At 42.1% G+C, this 20,286-nt stretch overlaps 1 protein-coding gene across 2 annotated transcripts in view; it reads left to right on the forward strand.

Annotated features, from left to right (window-relative positions):
- Positions 1–8,681: 8,681 nt before the first annotated feature.
- Positions 8,682–20,286, forward strand: part of B3GAT2 (beta-1,3-glucuronyltransferase 2) — a 70,046-nt gene continuing 58,441 nt past the window's right edge. The window contains exon 1 of one of the 2 annotated variants that reach the window (XM_011957037.1): positions 8,682–10,027. In XM_011957037.1, coding sequence (XP_011812427.1) covers positions 9,437–10,027 — 591 coding nt within the window. In that variant the 5' untranslated portion in view covers positions 8,682–9,436. The remainder of the gene's footprint in view (positions 10,028–20,286) is intronic. The other variant, XM_011957036.1, reaches the window with a different exon arrangement.

A 20,286-nucleotide genomic window follows, 5' to 3' on the forward strand; every position in this document is an offset into this window, starting at 1 on the left:
GAACTCCATACATATCAAATAACTCACTAAATTAATTTTCAAAAATTTATATTATTAGAGACTCTTTTCCCCTCTTGAGAGTCAATTGCCCTTGTTAAAAAGAAAGAATAAAGAAAGCCATTCCTTTGAACCCACAGTCTGTATCCCACAGTACATCAATTACAGATGGTCCAGTAAATACCCCTTTCTTCTCCAATTACAGCAAGTCTGATGCTGGCAGCAACAAAGAGGAAACATGGAGTACCAATAAATCCTTAGCCTCAATAAAGATTACCTTCTCTAAATACTGACTAACACTTTTACAGAGCTATGCCTATTATAGATAGAATTTCACTCAAACACTGTAGAAGTTAACTCTATGAACCACCCCCACAAGTTCTTATTGTTATGAGAGGCAAAACAGGAGGGGCCAGAAATGGGACCTTGATCTTCTTACCCCAAATCCAGGCCTCGTTGCCACTAATTTGTACTTTTACATTACAATGACCACTTGATGACTAATTTTTAAAAATGCAAGCAATCAGTCCTATTCTGATTGTCACTGATTCACTGCATATTCAGAGGCCAAAAGTGGATCCTACACAATAATAAAAATAATAATAGCAGCAGCCAAAGCTTACTGAATACTTACTATATTATTTGATATAGTTTGGCTGTGTGCCCACCCAAAATCTCATCTTGAATTGTAATCTGAATTGTAATCCCCATGAGTTGGGGGAGGGACCTCACGGGAGATGATTAGATCATGGGGGCAGTTCCCCCATGCTGTTCTCATGATAGTGAGTTCTCACAAGATCTGATGGTTTTATAAGGCACTTTTCCCTGCTTCACTCTGCACTTCTCTCTCCTGCCACCACGTGAAGAAGGATGCGTTTGCTTCCTGTCCTGTCCTGATTGTTAAATTTCCTTAGGCCTCCCCAGCCATGCATAAATGTGAGTCAATTAAACCTCTTTCCTTTATAAATTACCCAGTCTCATGTATTTCCTCATAGCAGCATCACAATGCACTAATACATTATTGTTCTGAGGATTGTATATGTATCAATTCATTTAATTACAACAACTTTAAATGCTGAAGTCACTTATGTTTACAGATCTATTATGTATTCGACTCTTTCACATTTGTGGAAGACAGTTATAGTTGCAAGAATGCTGGCTTTGGAATAAAGAAATAGGAGTGGATTAAATTCTGTCTCTTATATTGCACTGGCTGTGTGACCTTAGAAAAGTTTCTTACTCTACCTACTTTTCAGGGTTATTGTATTTTAAAGTATGTTTAGTGCATTGAACAGACCTTGGTTCATGATCATTCTTATACAGTGTCTCTTAGTTATAGGAGCATTATGTTTATTTGACAGGTGAAGAAACAAGTTCAGATAGGTAACCAGTGAGTGGATACCTAAGATATGGACTCAGGTCTCCTGATTTCAGTGCAACTCTTTTCCCCAGCTACCATGTTGCCACTCTCTTGACAAGATTGACCTGGATCTCAAGTAACTTCTAAAGACTGTAATAACTATGCCAGGTGGACAGTGTTTGCACACTCAGGTTTCTGTTTTATTACTACCACTTTCTAAGTAATCAAGGCCTACCAGACCATACAGAGTGACACCCTGAGACCTAGCTGCTGGACATTATATTAGACTATGAATTTCATCTGGACTTTGAGGGCTTTTGTTTTTGGTTAGCTATAATGTGACTATTAGCAATTATACTATAGTTTGGGAATGATGATTTTGCTAGTTTAATTGCATTTTATTTGAGTAGAATTCCAAGAACTTTTCTTGAAAAATAATGGACTCAATTGTTCAGCCCTTGTGCTATTTCTGCTTCAGAACCAAACTTTCTTAATGGGCTCCTTTTCTGGGCATCCCTTAACCCAGTCAAGCTGACACATAAAATTAAGCATCCCACTCTTCTCTTTTTGTGGTTAAATTCTTAGGCAGGGACTATAAACTGATAGAGGAATAAAGGAACAATCCCCCTCTTAACTTTAAGAGATTTATATTTCACACAGAACACCAAATATGTGCCTAAGCCAAGTCATACTTAACTTGGCACACAAGAAGCAGAAACTAATAAGTGTAGGCATTTCAGTGGTCTACCTGCAGCCTCATAAATGCATCTGTTATGAAAATAATAATTAAAAAGTTAATTCAAGCCACTGAACTACCACATTTAGAAAAAATAAACTTAAAATATTGACAATATGCTATTATTTTAATTATTATATTTTGGAGGTAGGTTGCTCATACAACATGTGTTTACCTACAGGAACTAGATTTACTTTTGAGAGAGTAGACAGGAGATACTTTCTTGTTTATGAGGATACACAAACCTTTAATTATGTCTGCAGCTACTAGATAATATGCAACTGGTTATAAGATTTGGTAACACAATATGATATTAATAGTGTCATGCAAACCCATAAACAGAACTGGAAAAATATTCAAAGTACATTTCCTATGGACTTTACCAAGAAACCACCTAAATTCGTTCATTTTACATACAAGAAAACTGAGGACCAGAGATCTGAGACTTGCCCAAGAGCTAGTCAGTAACTGGAACTTTCTATGGCCTTTATCTTGTACCCACTCCCCGTATTCATATTGTTTGCTCCCAATATTTGTCCTCAACATATCCAAGAAAAGGCATCCAACTAAACCAACAGCCATTTGGAAAGAATATCTTTATTTAAGTAAACAAAGATGGTTTAGATGCAGACCCTGCTTTGCTAAAGTTTATTTTTAAAATTTGTACCCTCACCAATCTTCACATAGAAAAATTGTTTTGAGACAGGGTCTCTGTCACCCAGGCTAGAGTGCAGTGGTGCCATCATAGTTCAGTATAGATTCAAATTCCTGGGCTCAAGTGATCCTCCTGTCTCAGCCCCCCAAGTAGCTGGGACTACAGGAATGCCCCAACACACCCAGCTAGTTTTTTGTTTTGTTTTGTTTTGTAGAGAGAGGGTCTTCTTATTTGCCTAGGCTGGTGTCAAACTCCTGGCCTCAAGAGATACTCCCACTTTGGCCTCCCAAAGTGCTGGAATTACAGATGTAAGCCACCACACCCCACCCAGGGGTTGCGTCCTTGATCAAGATATATCCTTAAGTGAATTACAGATAGATGTGATGAAAAGCTGCATTAATTTTTAAATTTCATCTAAAATAGTAAAATTACTTCATGAGCAAGTGACTATAAATGCTTCTACTATCTTCTTGTGGAGGAAAGGCATGGTGACAGCAGTTTCTGATCTGGCTGCAGAGATGACTAAGCCCACGGCCACCAATATGGCCTACGGTGGCCAGCACCAGTCTGTTGGGGGTGACACATCTGGGCAAAACCCCAACTGGCACTACACTGGCCTTAAAAGCCATACAGTGGAGTTAGATGATTCAACTAGTATTTACTGGGACAGGAGGTTTTCCCGTGGCAGAAAGTTATGTCAGTTATGGAAGACAGTATTCACTTACTAAGCCTTCTCTTTAGTCTCCTCCATCAAGCCTCTTGCCTGCCTAGGCCTCTCAAGTACTGCTTACCATCAGTTATACCATAGAGTCTGGATTTGAAATCCCACCCATCAATGTTTCACTTTGAAGCCTTGAGGAAGCTGATGAGTTCTGTACTGAGTGCTCTTCACCTATTCCTTTGTTCCTGCGCATGTGCATGCACACACACACCTGTTGGTTTCATCCTGTCATTATGCACAAGTTCCTATCAGATTATAATTGCACTATCACCATCACTTCCCATCTGTATTAGTTTGCTACAGCTGCTGTAAGAAAGTTTCGCAAACTGGGTGGCTTAAACAGCAGAAATTTATGTCTCAACATTCTGGAGGCCTAAGGTTCAAAAATTAAGTTGTCAGCAGGGCCACACTCACTTCAAATGCACCAGGGAAGTATCTGTTCCATGTCCCTCTCCTAGCTTCTGGTGGTTTTTTGGAAAGCTTTGGCATTCCTTGACTGGTGGCAATATAGCTCCAATCTTCATATGGTGTTCTCCCTGTGTTCAAGCCCCTGTGTCTAAACATCCCCTTCTAATAAGAACACCATTCACATTGAATTAGGGATCTACCCTACTCCAGTATTAACTCACCTCAGCTGCTTACATCTGCAATGACCCTGTTTCCAAATAAGGTCACATTCTGAGGTACTGGGGGTTAGGACTTTGATGGATGACTTTTGAGGGGACACATTCAACCCATAATATTTTGCACAAATCAGGCCCTTGATGTAGTTCTTAAAACAAGAGCAGTTGGAAGCAGTATTATCTTGGCAAACAAGTGGTAGAACATAACCTATTTTACATATTTTAATTTTTTTATCATGGAAATGTTGAAACATATGCAAAAATAGGCCCAATAATATAGGAACCCCAGATCTTCCTTTCCCAGTTTCGACAATTACAACCCATGGCCAATGTTGTTGCATCCCCCTCCTGTAAGATAGAGGGAGATTCCCTTACAGTTATAAACTACAGTGTCTAAAACTACATTCATCTATGTTATCTACTTTGATTTTCATAACCGGAAAGGTAGGTTATGCAGTTTTACAATAAAATTCGTGTCTAACAAATTACTATTTTAATGTAAATGCCAACTTTTAAGATAGTGAGGGGAAAAAAGAAAGAATGCCAGTATGTCTTTATGCACATTTTATTGGGTTTTTGTGCATTCTAATCCATTAATAAAAGGAAAGGAAGGAACACTGGTATGTTATATCATCAGCTCTTATTCACACTGAATGGAATTAGTTTTCAATGGAATTGTTAAGGTAAATTGCCAATTTCTACTTTTCTAGAAAATCACTTTTACTGAAAAACCGTGTTCCTAACCCATCCTATAAAAATGGGATTTTACTGAACTACCTCTAATGTCACATTTTGTACTTAATAGCTACAAATGTCTAAAATGTTAAGGAAACATTATAATTTAGAACTATTCTAGGCAAAAAGTGATATTTGTAGAGGATCCAGATGCATGAAAAAAACAAATGAGCCATTTAATTTGTAGTTTAGATGTCATTTTTCTGACAGTTATCAATGAAACTGTCATGTATCCCTGGAATTTGGGGCTATTAGATTTATTTTGATATCATTCTTTCACATAATTGTGTCTGATATTTTAATAGAAGGTATTTATGTTCACATGCACGTGGACATTATCAATACTTTCACATTACATTATTACTCTTAGTAATAATGTAATGTTAGTTCTGATTCTCTTCAAAACCTAATTTGCATAATTACAATATTATATATTTATAAATACTTAATTTTGTATAGTTTATAAACAACCCTTTTCCTACTTGACTAAGAATATCAAAGATGTCCCCAAATGCTTACTTGAAGATTGATTTAGTCACGCTAGCAGAACCCCAGGCTCAAATGTCAAATGGGATCAGTTCTGTACAGTGCACCAACCATACTGTAATCTTCCTGCTGCTGAAGTTACAGTTGTATATTACTCATCAAGGCAAAATGTAAATGTTTAGTGATTATATGATATGTTTTTTGTTAACTCCCCAAATGGGATTTTTTTTACCTTTGTTTATTTGAGAACAACAACTGAATGCTGAAATGCAGTGGCTGATGCCAGCAATCTAAGGCTTCATTAGTACAGATGAAGCAATGCTCACTTTGCTACACAAATAATTAGAGAGATTAAATGAAAATAAACACTGAGAGGATGTGCAGACGCTCCAAAGTTAGGTGATTATTTTAATTACTCTAGTGACTTCCAGCAACCTTCATTATCAGCCACAGATCAAGCTTAAATTGTTCTATGTAAGAATATCATAAGCTATATGGAAAAGTACTATAGCTTACTTAGTGATTATGCTTCATAAAAATGACATTTTCTCCAAGCTCCCATTTAAAGGAGTTGTTTCCATTCCAGCTCCTGATAGACTTGTGACATATTTTTAAAGTAAGTTTTTGCACTTAAAAATGTTTTGCCCTGGTTTTCTACTTCAAATGGACATCCTTAATAATAATTTTTGTATCTTATATCTTTGCTCAGATTTAATCATGAGAGATTCGGGGCCACATATTGGGTGGCTTAATGTAAAACAACATAGCATATTCAGCCATTTGAAATAAATGTCACTTGGAATGTCATCCTTATTGCATGACACGCTATACCTTGTATTTGGGGTAAATTGATTTCTTCTTTGTTCCCCTCCCTACACCAACTTGGGAAGACCCTAACAGACACTCTAGGAATCATCTTCATTATAAGCAGAGGTACTATTTAGAAGCATTATCAGTCCTGTTTAGATTTCATTTTATATTCATTTGATAACAATGATCCATCAAGATCTCTTGTGTTAAGGTGTTCTTTTGAGGAAGGGTTATCTGTATTTAAATATCATTTATTGACTGCCTGTGTAATAATAACTCTTCTTCAAAGTACCCAACATATACCATTTAATCCTTGCAAAATTCCCATGGAGTATGTATTATTAACCCCATTTTCCAGATGAGGAAACAGGCCTTGGGAGGTTCACTGATTTTCTAAAGTTGCACAGTAGAAAGTATCCCAGATGGGACTCAAACCCAGGTCTGCCCGACTCCAAGAACCATGAAGCTCCCCAACAGGTGACTGAATGAAGTAAACCTGGATACAAATACTAAGGATAATAGAAAAAATGAAGCGACAGTTTGTGATGTGCTAATTAAGTGTTGTGTTTTATGACACCCATGAATTCTGGGCATGAGCTAAAGTTTCAAACTGCTAATTCAATTGATTTTGAAAGTGGTTTGGGCTAAGCAAAATGGCTCACATCTGTAATCCCAACACTTTGGGAGGCCAAGGCAGGAGGACTGCTTGAGCCCAGGAGTTCAAGACCATCTTGAGTAACAGGAGAATAGGAAATAGGTTTTATGGCCTAGTTGGACCAACCAAAAGTTCCCCACTAACAAAGGTTAGTGAAGTTTTTAGTACAATTCAGAAACCACTTGAGTTTTACTCCAGCAAACACAGGTCATTTTAACCAAATTTAAAATTTCCAACAGGATGAACCAGACTTCAGTAACCTAGGGGAGAAGGGTGCACTGCTTTCTAAGAAAAACCTTTTCTTAAAGGGAAGCCTTGACTTCCTTCCTCTTCCCCGTCCTGGCATGATGCTGGCACAGAATACATTTCCAAAGTTGTGTTATATTCAGAGGCACATTAAGCTATTCGAGAATATGGGAAGAGGTCTAATGGCTTCATTGTTTCCTATGTTTAGAATGCACTAATCCGCAGAGCTTAATGTATGAGTTGTGGATAGCACAGGGAAGTTGGGACAGAAGGCGAGCTCTAGCGAGTTGTTGGGGTGGCTGGGTGTTAGTCTGCAGTTTCACTCTCAGGTTTCAGAATCTGAAGAAGAAGTTAGGGAAATTCACAGATGAGCCAATGCCTTTTAACAGGTGGGGGGTTCAGGACTGGGAGAAGAGGAGCTGTCAGAAAAGCTGGAGAGCCATTCGCCCCAGAGCTCTCAGTTGCACCAGAACGCACAGTCGGAGAGAGGTTTATCTGTGAACAAGCTTGAGAAAGGCAGACAACCCAGACAAGATGGGCTCAGAAATTATTTATCACAGGCTAGGGCAGAAGAGTCTGGAGTTTTCCTTCTGCTTTGCAAGCCCTTCCCTGGGACGTGCCTGGGAAGCACAGCCCTTCTTCCAGTAAGTTACAGAAGGTCAGGCACTCAGCTAGTAGACCGGCTGGACTTTTTAGGCAAAAAGTGTCTAAACTAAGTGCCAAGTGTTTACTTGGGGTCTTCCAGACCCCTATCATGGTACCTATGGTATCTATTAGACATGGCACCATTTGATTTTAATGGCACCATCTTTATATCTAGGAAGGCCAACCCGGCCCGGCTGTGTCGGATGGGATTTCTGCAGGCCATGCAGTGAGGACGCCACCAGCTATAGATACACGCAGGAGACGTGTATTTCCACTATGCCACTTGCCACGGACCTCAGAGAAATTATTTTAAACCCTAAACCTCAGCTTCCTCATCCTGAAAATGAAGGTGATTCTACTTCCTAGGCCTTCTTGACAGGGGCCTTGGGAGGCTTGAACGGAATAATTCCGGTGACAGCGAAGAACTGGGAGGGACCCTGACTCCAAATTACCGAAGAAAAATAGTTAAACATGCTCAGCTGGAGTTTTAGGAACCGCCCCCCAACCCCCCAGGATCAAACTGCAGTCAGGCAGCAGCCCTCCGAATTGATTCTTTCTTATGGACTATCTCACATGCCAAACACCTATGTGCTGCACCCCTGCATCTCCGTGGGCGCCTACTGATGTCTGCCTTGCAGTGAAAGAGCTTTTTGTTGCCGCTCTTCGATACACGCCAGCACATCAACGCGGCAGCTGGGAGCAGGAGGAGGGATCCCTTTCCTTTCTCCCCTCCTTCCACTAGGAACCCTAGGAATCAGCACCAAAGCGCATAGCCCGGCAAGTTTCCGCAAGTGAATGGATTTTCCCGGCTCATCTCCAAAGACGTTGCGCTATTTCACAAAGCTAAAGAGAGGTGAACGAGCATCACCCTCTCCCGGAGGTCGTGCAGCCCCACGGGGACTCTCCTCCCGCTCCTCCACCCGCGGTGCAGCGGCTGCCTCCAGAGCTTGCTCGCGGGGCCGTTAGCGCCAGACCCGGCTGAGAGCCGGGGGGGCCCCTCCCCGCCTCCCTCTCGCAGCCCCTCTCCGCCAGTAGCAGCGCTGCTGTCTTCCCACAGGAAGACTTGGGAGGACGCTGGAGTCTGCAGCGCCCCCGCCCCCTCGCTTTTTCTTTCTTTCCTTGCTTTGGGATCTTGCTGCTGGATCCGGAGAGGTTCTGAGAAGACAAGAGCGAGGGACTGAGCGCAGGCTTCCGCTGCGGCGCGCGAACACAGCCGGGGCCACAACCCCCATCGTCCCCTCCCGCTCCTCGCCACCCCGGCGGGAATGTGAGGAAGGAAAGCCCCCAGCGCCGCCGCCCGCCCTCGAAGGCGTCCCAGAGAGCATCCTGGGGGCCCGCCGCTGGAGCCCCTGTTCCCGCAGCACCGCGGGACTGGAGCTGCGGAGGTGCGCCGGGTGCCGCTTCTCGGCTCCCACTCTTCGGAAAGAGCGCGGTGGGGATCAGCGCTTTCCCCGCACTCGGCACAACTCTGGGACCGGCGGCGCGCGGCTGGACCGAGTCCCGTTTCCCGCCAGCTCACCCGGAGTCGGGGGCAGCCCCTGCCCGCTCCCCTGCACCCCTTATCGCTCTAGCTTGCCCGAACCTGCCGCTCCTCCACGCCCAGGTAGTGAGCCCCGCGGCTTCAGGTCTCTGCAGCGCCCTCGGTCCCATGGACAGCGCACCCGTCACCACTACCTAAGTGCTGGCTCCGCCGCCGTCCAAGCTGCGCACCGGGTTCCCTCGGCTCGCCCCTCTCTGGGGTGTCCGAGAGGCCCGGGAGTGTGCATCATGAAGTCCGTGCTGTTCACCCGCTTCTTCATCCTCCTGCCCTGGATCCTAATTGTCATCATCATGCTCGACGTGGACACTCGCAAGCCGGCGCCTCCCCTCACCCCGCGCCCCTACTTCTCTCCCTACGCGGTGGGCCGCGGGGGTGCCCGACTCCCGCTCCGCAGGGGCGGCCCGGCTCACGGGACCCAAAAGCGCAACCAGTCTCGGCCGCAGCCTCAGCCGGAGCCGCAGCTGCCCACCATCTATGCCATCACGCCCACCTACAGCCGCCCGGTGCAGAAAGCGGAGCTGACCCGCCTGGCCAACACGTTCCGCCAGGTGGCGCAGCTGCACTGGATCCTGGTGGAGGACGCGGCGGCGCGCAGCGAGCTGGTGAGCCGCTTCCTGGCGCGGGCCGGGCTGCCCAGCACGCACCTGCACGTGCCCACGCCGCGGCGCTATAAGCGGCCCGGGCTGCCGCGCGCCACTGAGCAGCGCAACGCGGGCCTCGCCTGGCTGCGCCAGAGGCACCAGCACCAGCGCGCGCAGCCTGGCGTGCTCTTCTTCGCCGACGACGACAACACCTATAGTCTGGAGCTCTTCCAGGAGGTAGAGGCCAGCCCGCCCCACTGGGTGGGCGAGGGCGCGGGTGGGGGACGCCCGGGCCGGCCAGGCTGCAGCCACACGCCCCTTGCACTCCGGGTGCACTTTTGAGTTCTCAGTTCCCCATACGCGCATTCGGGGCACCGAGTGGAGCCGCTCTTTGCTGGCACTCCGCAGCCTACGCTGGCCGTGGGTGTGGAAGGCGTGTGTGAGAGAGGATCACTGTGGCTCAAGGGGCGGGAGTCTTCTCTGGCTTTTCTATGTGGAGATTGGAGGGTTGGGGGGTGGGGTGTCAAGAGAATAGCACAGGTGTGAGGCGCGGGCATGATTTCCAGGGGCCGGGCTCCTGCCGACCTGAGGATGGAGCCTAGACCTGCAGTCGCTGGCTGCGAGAGGAGATCAGGGAGGGACCTGCACCGTAGGGGGTGGCGGCGGGGCGGTGGGGAGCGGGTAAGGCGTGGTGTTACTCGAGGCCTTTCAGTGCCTACAGGTGTGATTCTCAGTCTAGGACCATGTAGGGAGAAAGGTGGAGATAGCCTAGAGAGAAATTTCACTATTGCAGCCCACTGGCACAGAAATGGTTGTTAGAAGAAATACTGACTTCTGTGGCAGTCCTTCCTCTCTTTCCCACACCTCACAGAAGTCTTTTCTGACCCTCCAGATTACATTTGTGTTTTTTTGTTTTGTTTTGTTTGCAAGAAAATCCTTTCTGGAAAATAAACTGTTCTGCCCTGTGGTTATGTCTTTTTTGCAGCCCAAGGTAATCATCTGGGCTGCCTGCTCCCTTTTCACGACCTTTCTCTAAGGCCTCTTTTTGGCGAGTTAGCCAGGACACATTTGGCGGGGCCTTTTGCCTCGTCCTGGTGCTCTCTGTGAGCTCCTGAGTGCAGCCGGGCTCCCTGCTGTTGAAATGGCCCCTGAGTTCCCTGCGGGCGCACACGCAACCCCAGCAGGCACAGGGTTAGAACAGGTGTTCTTCCTTGAGGCTGGTATCTTGCGGTGTGTGTGTGTGTGTGTGCAGCCTGCAAATGAGACTGAGTGGCATGGGTTTTGTCAGTTTTCTTCTCTCTACGCAATTACAGCCAAAGAAAATCTTGATTGATTTGACGCCCTGTGAGACTGTTGCCTTCCTCCACCTGAAATTTCTTGACGTCCTGCTTCGGAGAGACTCCCCCCGCCCCAGTTCCTCTTCTCCCAAGTAAACTGGACATTGGGAAAATACTATGTGTGAGTTGGACACTGAACTCCTAAAATAATCTGTGTGTCTGGTCATCAGATACCCTAACTGCTCCCCACACTTTCATCCTCATCTCTGGTTTGCTTTCTTAACCTCAGGGCAGAGCTATTCTATACTCTTCCAGTTTAATTTTTTTTTGTGGCTTTAAAAAAATTCTTAAAGGTAATTGCCGCCTTCATTTCTATTCATCCTCTCTTTCATGAGTAAAAGGCACAGTAATTGTTTTTCATCTTTTCTTTTCCATCCTTTCACTGTAGAGGACTTTCTTTCCGAGTTTCTCCAGATGAATAAGTAAGCTTGGCATTGTATAGTATGGTCCTTACTCAACCCAAGATTAGTGATACCATCTGACGTTTTCAATTGGTCTTTTAATCCTGCTTCAGCGCTCCCCCCTCCAAAAAAAAAAGGTGGCTTGCATCTGAAGCGAAGACTGTACATTTCAATGCACCATAATTTTTAAACTGCAAGGTTTTTTTTTTTCTTCTACAACTTGGAAGTTGCCTCGTCTGTGAAAATATGTGGTCTTATTGAAATAAAATAGTGCACGTTACTGTTAATGAATATTGTAGGAGGCTAGATTGTAAAGGAGGAATGATTCAGTTTATTCTGAGCTTCTAGCCTCTTGGTGTGAGGTGTTAGAAGAGTTGGCACATGCAGGCAGTGAAATGATTCAGGACACAGCCTTCCTTTGATGCTTCCCAAGCTGAAAGGAGGGCTTGTTGGTGGGGGATATTAAGCATCAGGAGAAAATTCCAGTAGGTTTTTCATTAGTCCATATGGGGGAAAATATAAAATGAGGTGAGGGTAAGGAGAAAAAATAGTATTGTCAGAGAGGACATTATAAAGGAAAACATGCAAAACTTTCAAGACACTAAACTTTTGTACAATTGGAAGTAATGCAATAATCAAAATAAGAGCATATGCAACATTTTTAATGTTGAGGTGCCACATATACAAAATATACAACAGATTTGTTGTTTTTGTTGTCATTTTAAGCATAATAGGCATGACATACTTAGAATTTAAGTTTTCTAGCTCCTAGAGGTCACTCCTAGACAGTAATTTTATGACTAGTACCTTTCTCTACCATTCCCCCACCAGCAATGTTTTTGGACAGATTAGGGCTTTGTTTACATGTGTGTATGCTAATACATTCAGTTTTCTTTCTTTCTTTTTTTTTTTTTTGAGATGGAGTCTCACTCTGTCGCCCAGGCTGGAGTGCAGTGGCACAATCTCAGCTCACTGCAAGCTCTGCCTCCCAGGTTCACACCATTCTCCTGCCTCAGCCTCCCTAGTAGCTGGGACTACAGGCGCCCGCCACCACGCCCGGCTAATTGTATTTTTAGTAGATACGGGGTTTCACGTGTTAGCCAGGATGGTCTCCATCTCCTGACCTCATGATCCGCCCACCTCGGCCTTCCAAAGTGCTGGGATTACAGGCGTGAGCCACTGCGCCCAGCCAGTTTTCTTTATTATAACCTTTTGCGTGCATGGCAAGCATTAATGAACTCATTAGGCTAGTGGAGTTTATGAATTCTTAATCTTGTGCATTTTCCAGAATTTGGAAACCCTTAGGTTTATTAATGAGACAGCCTACCATACACCCATTCTCAGATTAATGATTCCGTGTAAATTACAGTTTAGACATTGTTCTCTGGAGAAAAGGTAGGACCAGATAAAACATTGAAAATCTGCAGCTCCTTGGGGGAAAGCAGAGATGCTGATTAGGAATGCTATAGTGCTGAGGCATATATCTCAGCCCTTTATATGGTGCATGCACACCAATTAGTTTTTAAGTAATTCACGGTACTTAAGGAAAGAATACCCCAAGTCAGGTTTCATCTTTTATTCATGGTGCTTCTAATTTCCATGGTTGATGTTAAAGTGGATAAGATAAAAGGAGGAAAATGAACCAGGTACAAATTAGCTCCCTAAGTATTGGCTGCAAATGAAGGAAAGCAAAGGATGAAAGGTCTCCAAATTAAATTAAAGACGCAACAGGCAATCTGTGTTCAATTATTTCTCCCTGGTAACTGGAATGGTGCTTTGTTATCTCATACAGCTAACTAATTTTCAGCCTTTCCTTTCAACTGAGCTGCACCGCCAGGAAAGAAATATTTGCATTGAACACTCTTATGTTAACAGCCAAATCCATTTGCAAATGAAGTTTTAGTGTGAATCTTAGCCACAAAAATGGGGCTGTTCATTGGAGAAGGAGGTGGTAGGGTTTTTCAGGTTTCAAATATCTCAACAGCTACTCCTTTTCTTCCTGTGGCATTGATGGGGTTTTGCATCGTGGATCACAGGTAATCCTGCCTCCCTGTGCATCCTATCGATCTACCTTTCTGGAAAAGCTTATTTGCAAAGGATTTAAGCTGCTTTAATAAAAGCCACAACTACAGATAAATGTGACTTTATTTTTAGTCATGTTTTCAATAACACTATTGATCAGGTTTCTGTTTTTCACCAGAAAACCTTCAAAGCTTTCTTAAATTTAAAATAGATGCTTTTCAGGTGAAGTTGGTTTCACCTCTGGAAATCAATTGAATTGAAACCTTAAAAAAAAAAAAAAAAAAAAGTAACGCTTTCCAAGCAAGAGAAAAAAAAACTTCAGAAATTTTGAATTTAATGAAATAAGACTGGAAGACAGGCTGGCTCTCAGACACTTAAGGGGTTGTCAAAGGAGTCAGTGACTGAGATTACATCTAGAAGATGTTTCTGGAAAGCAATGAACTAAAGAAGCCCCTTGTTTGAATCTTGTTGGCTGCTATTAAGCTATTTGTGTACTAGACAGGTAAAGGAGTTTTGAGGTTTAATTCTGTCTTGCTCTTTTTCAGAAGCATTTGTGTGCTTTCCCTCTTTACCTGCTGCTTATTGGAGTCATAATCTGAAGGATATATGAGTTTACAATGTTTGGCCCTTTTCCCCCTGAATAGTACTTCTATATATGTTTCCTGAAAGGAAACATGAGATTTACCTTTTATCCTTGGTATATTTACTTTATGTAGGGTAATTCTTTTTAAAGTGAAGGAACCTAGAAGATTTTCTTGGGTGGAACATTAAAAGACCATTTTACCTGAAATATGCCCCTTGTATTTTATTTCTCTCCCTCTGAAAGCTATTAAGAGTCATGCCATAGGTCTGATAAAATGTAAGAATTTTATAGAAATGTGTATATGAAACTACAGCCAGTTTTCTTAGGCTATAAATGTTAGGTTTTCTTTACTCTCCCTGGGTGTACAGTATTTGAATTGTGGTTCATTTTTTATAAGAGTTTTCTTTGCAGACCAGCAGTTTTCATTTGGATGTTGATATTTTAATGGGCCAGAAATAACAATTTGGGCCTAAAGATGTTCTCCTTTCTGCCTCTTCCTATTGTCTTTTTCCATCATTCTTCCTCTCTCAACCTACTTTTCACTGATGATTCTGTCTCGTGAGTAGACATGAAAACATGTTTGGATTATTGCTTGGTGCAATGGATGTTGTGTCTTTTAAACACTTAGGCTGTTGTTGCTTCTTAGAAACCATAGTGGGTGGCTCCCTTTTTGCTCTCTACTCCGCTTGCCTCTAAATTACAAGCTGGTAAACTTTCTCTCGTGTGAACAGTAATGGAATAGTAATTGCTTTTAAGGCATGCTGCAAAAGCAAAATAGAAAAACCAAAGTCAATGGTCTCATTTATTAACTGTTTCAGGTGATATTCAAGTAATGGTAGGTTTTTTGTTGTCATTGTTTTTTTGCACAGAATTCAATATTGCACAGATATGTCTGTTTAAATGTTTTGGACTCTGGAATATTCAGCCTGTGTAAGTTAATACGTATATATTTGATTCACAGTGCTTGTGAAGCATGAAATTTAAGTTTTGCATGGAGCTCAAATTCTCGCACCAAAATACAAATAAAAGTGTTATACCAGTACATAGATAAGTATGTAGGTAGGTTTAGAATAGGTCTCCAAAGCACAGAAATAAAACTAAGATAATTTGTTGTTCATGCCTGGTAATTTTTGCACACAATTTTAAATAAATGTTAATACCCTATATCATGGATATAAGCAAAATATAGTTGACATAAATTGAGCATTTACTATAGGCAAGGAAGTAGCCTTAGGGTTTTACATGTATTATTTAATCCTCATAACACCCTGAGGTAGGTAATAGTACTGTCTCTGTTTGTTTTTTTAATACTAATGCTAATATTTAGCTATGGACCCAGTCCCTTGGTGAGTACAAAGGACTTAAACAAATGCAACCTGACTGTAATATAGTCGTTTACCTCTGAGCTATATAACCAGTATCCCCACTTTTAACAGAAGCATTAGGAAGTAACTTGAAAATGTCATGTAGCTGTTACGTGGCAGAGACATGATTTTGAACCCAAGTGCCCTGGTTCTGGCACCTGCATTGTTGACTGTCCTGAAACTCATGTCATTTAACACACACAGTCACATGAAAATATGTCATTATTATAATAAAGTGAAGCACCTGATTAGCAGGAGCCTTGTGATATTACTGTCTTCTGCCATCCTTGAATTCAGGTCTGTCTTCTTGGTTATGTCAACTTTTAGCTTTCTCTTTTGACCTTTGGTTACTTTTTTCCTTTTTGTTGTTAATGTTTTAAATTGAAAAATTTATATGTTAATACATTTGTTGTGTAGACTATAATGTTTTGATATAGGTATACATTGTGGAATTACTAAAGCTAATTAATATATTCATTACCTTACAAATTTATCATTTTTGTGTGTGTGGTGAAAATATTTAAAATCTACTCAGCAATTTGCAGGTGTACAATACATTGTTAATAACTGTAGTCACCAATTTGTGGTGCAGTTGATCTTCTAAATTTATTCTTCCTTCCTGAAAATTTGTATCCTTTGACCAAATATTTCCCCAATTCCTGCCCCTACCTTTTTTCCCCGATAATATTTGGTCTTGTGAAAATTTTATCTCATCTCTCACTATCTCTAATTTATAGACCATTTGATATTTAGATTTTTATAAGCTAGATAAAAACTGCCAGGTTAGTATATAAACTGTAGTCTTTTATTTTTTAAACTATGTGTTCTTGTGAATAAGAATTGGTAACTTCTATAGATATTAAAATTAAGTTTTTCCTCATTTGCTTTGTGTACTGAACAACTGTCTCCTAGGCGAGTATCATGTCAGGGCAGGCAAAACTGAAAGGAAGAATAATTTTCAGGATAGAATGGGAGAAAATACAGAATTATGTGAAGCAGGCTCAGGAGTTTATTATTGAAACAGAGGAGAGGAGCTGGGGGCCTGAGCCAATTTGCGCTGAAGCTAATGTGACTGAGGCAGCTCCTTCTGGGAACAGAGCTGTGCTTGGAGGAGCCTTGGTTCTCCTCACCAATGTACCCCTTATATTGGCTGCTGCAGGCAGCACTATCAGGTTGATTTGACTGCTCACTTGTTGGTAGAAGTTTTGTTAATTTTCTTGTCCGATTTCTTCTGAGATGAGGAATTTCCTTGGATAAAAACAAAATAAATCATTGGTTGAGTCTTTTTGCATGTTAAAAAAAAACGAACAAGAAAACTAGGAGGTGGCTTTGCTGAAGAGGACAGCCATGTTCTCTACCAGAAGTCAGATTGGGTCTTTTTCCTAAAACAACTAAAAATGCAGTCGTTTGTTTACTTTTTAAAATCCGTCTCCTCCACCTGTGGAAAGAGAACTTTAAACACTATATATGTTACTTGCTGAATCTAAGACTGTTGTTCCTTCAGCTTGAACTGCAGATATTCCTAAATTGTACCTGCATCTCTAGTGAAAGCTGAGTGTGCTAAATGCTGACCATTCTCCGTTAACTGAGATTTCAGTTATCTAAGAGAATTGTATCTTAGCAGTACTAGTGTATTACTCTGGAAGATTCCTTCTACCTACCTGAGCTCAAACTTCATCCTATTCAGAAGATGTTTTAATATAATGAGTCAGTAGGCCTTCTCTACTACTAACAAATATTAATTGAGCACCTACTGTGTACAAGGCACTGTGCTTAATTAAGGCAGGGAGTATTTCAGCTCGCCGAAACAGAGAGCATCTCAGTCCTTACAGATTGATTCTCTGGACTAAATATGCATGGTACCTTCAGTGCCTGTTGAGAGAAATGCACGTGTCTGGGAGTGTAAAGCAGAGGTTCCTAATGGAGTTGTTGACTGTAGGAGTAATTGTGGAGGAAGTGACTTCTGAGCTGAGAAGTAAAGGACAACAGGGTGATAAGTGATAGTAGGTGATAAGACGGGGATGAAAGAGCCCTCCAGAGAGAGGAAGCCATATTTGTGAACCTGAAAAAATGGAACACATGGAATACTCAGAGACCTGAAGGATGTTCTTGATGGCAAAAGGCTGGGTGATGAGAAGCTGAGGTGGAGAAATAGGCAGCCACTTTTCCATCTTCTGCATGTCCAAGTGCGGTTCTCATCTTTGAGAGAAACTGTCCTATAAAGAACTCTTCAGGTTCTCTGTATTTGGAAGTGGCATCTAAATCATACCCATTAGAATCTTCTTCCTGGATACTATTGTGTCTTTATGTAAACTTGTGAATTTGAAAGTATACATAGCAGTGTAAGGAGCATGCTTTCCTTTTTATTTTTTTGCCTCTGATTTTCAGAATGTCCATTAGGCAAACTTTTGGCCTTTAACTTTTTCAATTAGACCTTGGATAAGATGGGGAGTAAATTGATAGGAAAACTGTAGATAAGTATTTGTCCTTCTAGTTGTACCAAACAATTGGTAATGTAGACTTTTATAGATCCTTTAGAGTACCTGATATCACATTAAATAGTATGATGCCTGAATACATATTTCAGTTGTTTCTCGCACTAGAATACCAAGGTAGGAATTTTCTTTTGTTTACTGTTGTATCTGTAGTGTCCAGAGCGGTGCCTGGCATGTAGTGAATACTCACTAAATATTTTTTGAATGAATGAATTATAAGGCACTCCAAAGCTGAAGGAATTTATTATAAACAGTTTAATCCCAGAAAGGAGTCCTGCACAGAGATTGTCAATCAAATCATAGTTCTGAAGTCTGTGTTGTGTGTCTAAGATTATATTGAACCTTTTAAATAGAAACTGGAAGATAGATGTGGTCCCTACTCTGATTCTCAGAGCTTTTATGCTAGAAGGAAAGAGAATGTCATGAGTATTTATTTATATAGCAAGGCATTACCGTCAACAGGCATTAAAAGGGGGAGGTTTGTCAAGGTGGTTGTGAGTCAGTTGAGTATTTGGCCTCTTCACACACATGAGAGACTGGAGGCTGGTGGGGAGCTCACATAGACGTAACAGCCCATGTTCAAATCCAGCTTCACTACTTAGTGTTTGCATTACATTGGCAAGGGTTGGCTGCCTCAAGCGATTGTTTTAAGTACTATAGGCAAGTAATAAATACTAGTTCTTTTCGCCTTGTTCTCTCCACTATGGGTGACTGCCCTAATTGAGGGTATACCAGATAACTGCACTGTCTTGGTTTGTTAAATGCCTCTAAATGCTCTGCTCCTGATATCTGGACTATGTTTCTAGAGGCCTGGGGGGAGGAGGAGGTAAAGATACTTGACTTTCCCAAATTAGTCTGTACCCAAGTGGAACTGCATAAATTGGGTACCTTAATTACACCATTGGGTGTTACTAGAGTGATTGGAGGGACAAGAGTTAAATAGGGCTTGTCTACAAAGAGTCCTGGGAGGGCGTGAGATGTGCAAGAACTAAAAGCATCCAAAGGACATTTTAGACGGAGAGGAGGTGAAGGGCGTTTTCTTGTGAGTTCTGACTTTTGATGCTAACTCCTAACTGAAAGCTAGGAAGCTGGCTTACATGTAGCTCAGAGCAGGATGCAACCTGGCTCACTGTAACCTGTGCCTCCTGGGTTCAAGCAATTCCCCTGCTCCAGCCTCCTAAATAGCTGGGATTACAGGTGCAAGCCACCATGCCCGGCTAATTTTTGTATTTTTAGTAAAGACGGGCTTTCAACATGTTGGCCAGGTTGATCTCAAACTCCTGACCTCAAGTGACCCACCCCACCTCGATCTCCCAAAGTGCTGGGATACAGGTATGAGCCACCGTGCCTGGCCCTAGGTGTGGTTTTTAATTACCATGTAACCCCAGGCCCAGTGTGGACCTAGGGCATAGTTACTATATGATACAGTGATTATCATTGGCACAAATGAATGAATCAAAGAGGTAGTATGTCACAAAGGAGAGAGCAGCTTAATTGGAAGGAATTAAATAGATTTTTTTTAAAGCACATGATTAGAAGCAATAGTTTAAGGTCATTTCCTGGGGTGGGAAGGTTAGGAGTATTCTTCTGTCCAGCACCTATTGGAGGAGGTGGAAAGGATCCCAGATGCCAGCCTTCTCTGTGTCCATCCTTCTCCCAGCCTTGCCTGGGGACACCGAGCCGCTCGCTGGGCTTCAAGTGACTGATGCTTTTTGGGAAGCCCCATAAGCTTGTTTCTCTTTTTTCAAACATTGCTTAAGTTTTCATAAATAAAAACATTTTAAAGCTTATTTAGTGCTAGAATGAGGAAAATATAGGAGAGAGGGTGTGTGTGTGTGTGTGTGTGTGTGTGGCTGGATTTTACCTACCTGTGTGGTTGCCTCCTCCTTGCCTGTGAATGCAGTGGCTGCTTTCCTTGTTCCTTCACAGACCCTGCACCCTCCATTTCAATTTCTGGCAAGAATTGTGGCCAGACCCAGGGGTCTCATGCAGGGGTCCCCAACATTTTCTGGTCATATAATTTCTAAAAGAATTTTGTAAAATTAAACCTCTGGGATATTTTTTTAATTGACATGTACATTTTAAAAATCATTTTTGAGATGGAGTCTCTCCAGTGTATTATAAATGTTGGCATTTGTCATGAAACTTAAATATATCCAGTAGATTCTATAAATATTGTTAACAGTTTGATACCCACCACCATTCATTTAATAAACATACTTTTCAATGACATTTGGATAAAGATATATATATATATATATATATATATACATATTTTTAAGTGAGACATGGTC

The sequence above is a fragment of the Colobus angolensis genome, unplaced genomic scaffold (assembly GCF_000951035.1).
Source record: "Colobus angolensis palliatus isolate OR3802 unplaced genomic scaffold, Cang.pa_1.0 Scaffold431, whole genome shotgun sequence".
Taxonomy (NCBI): Eukaryota; Metazoa; Chordata; class Mammalia; order Primates; family Cercopithecidae; genus Colobus; species Colobus angolensis.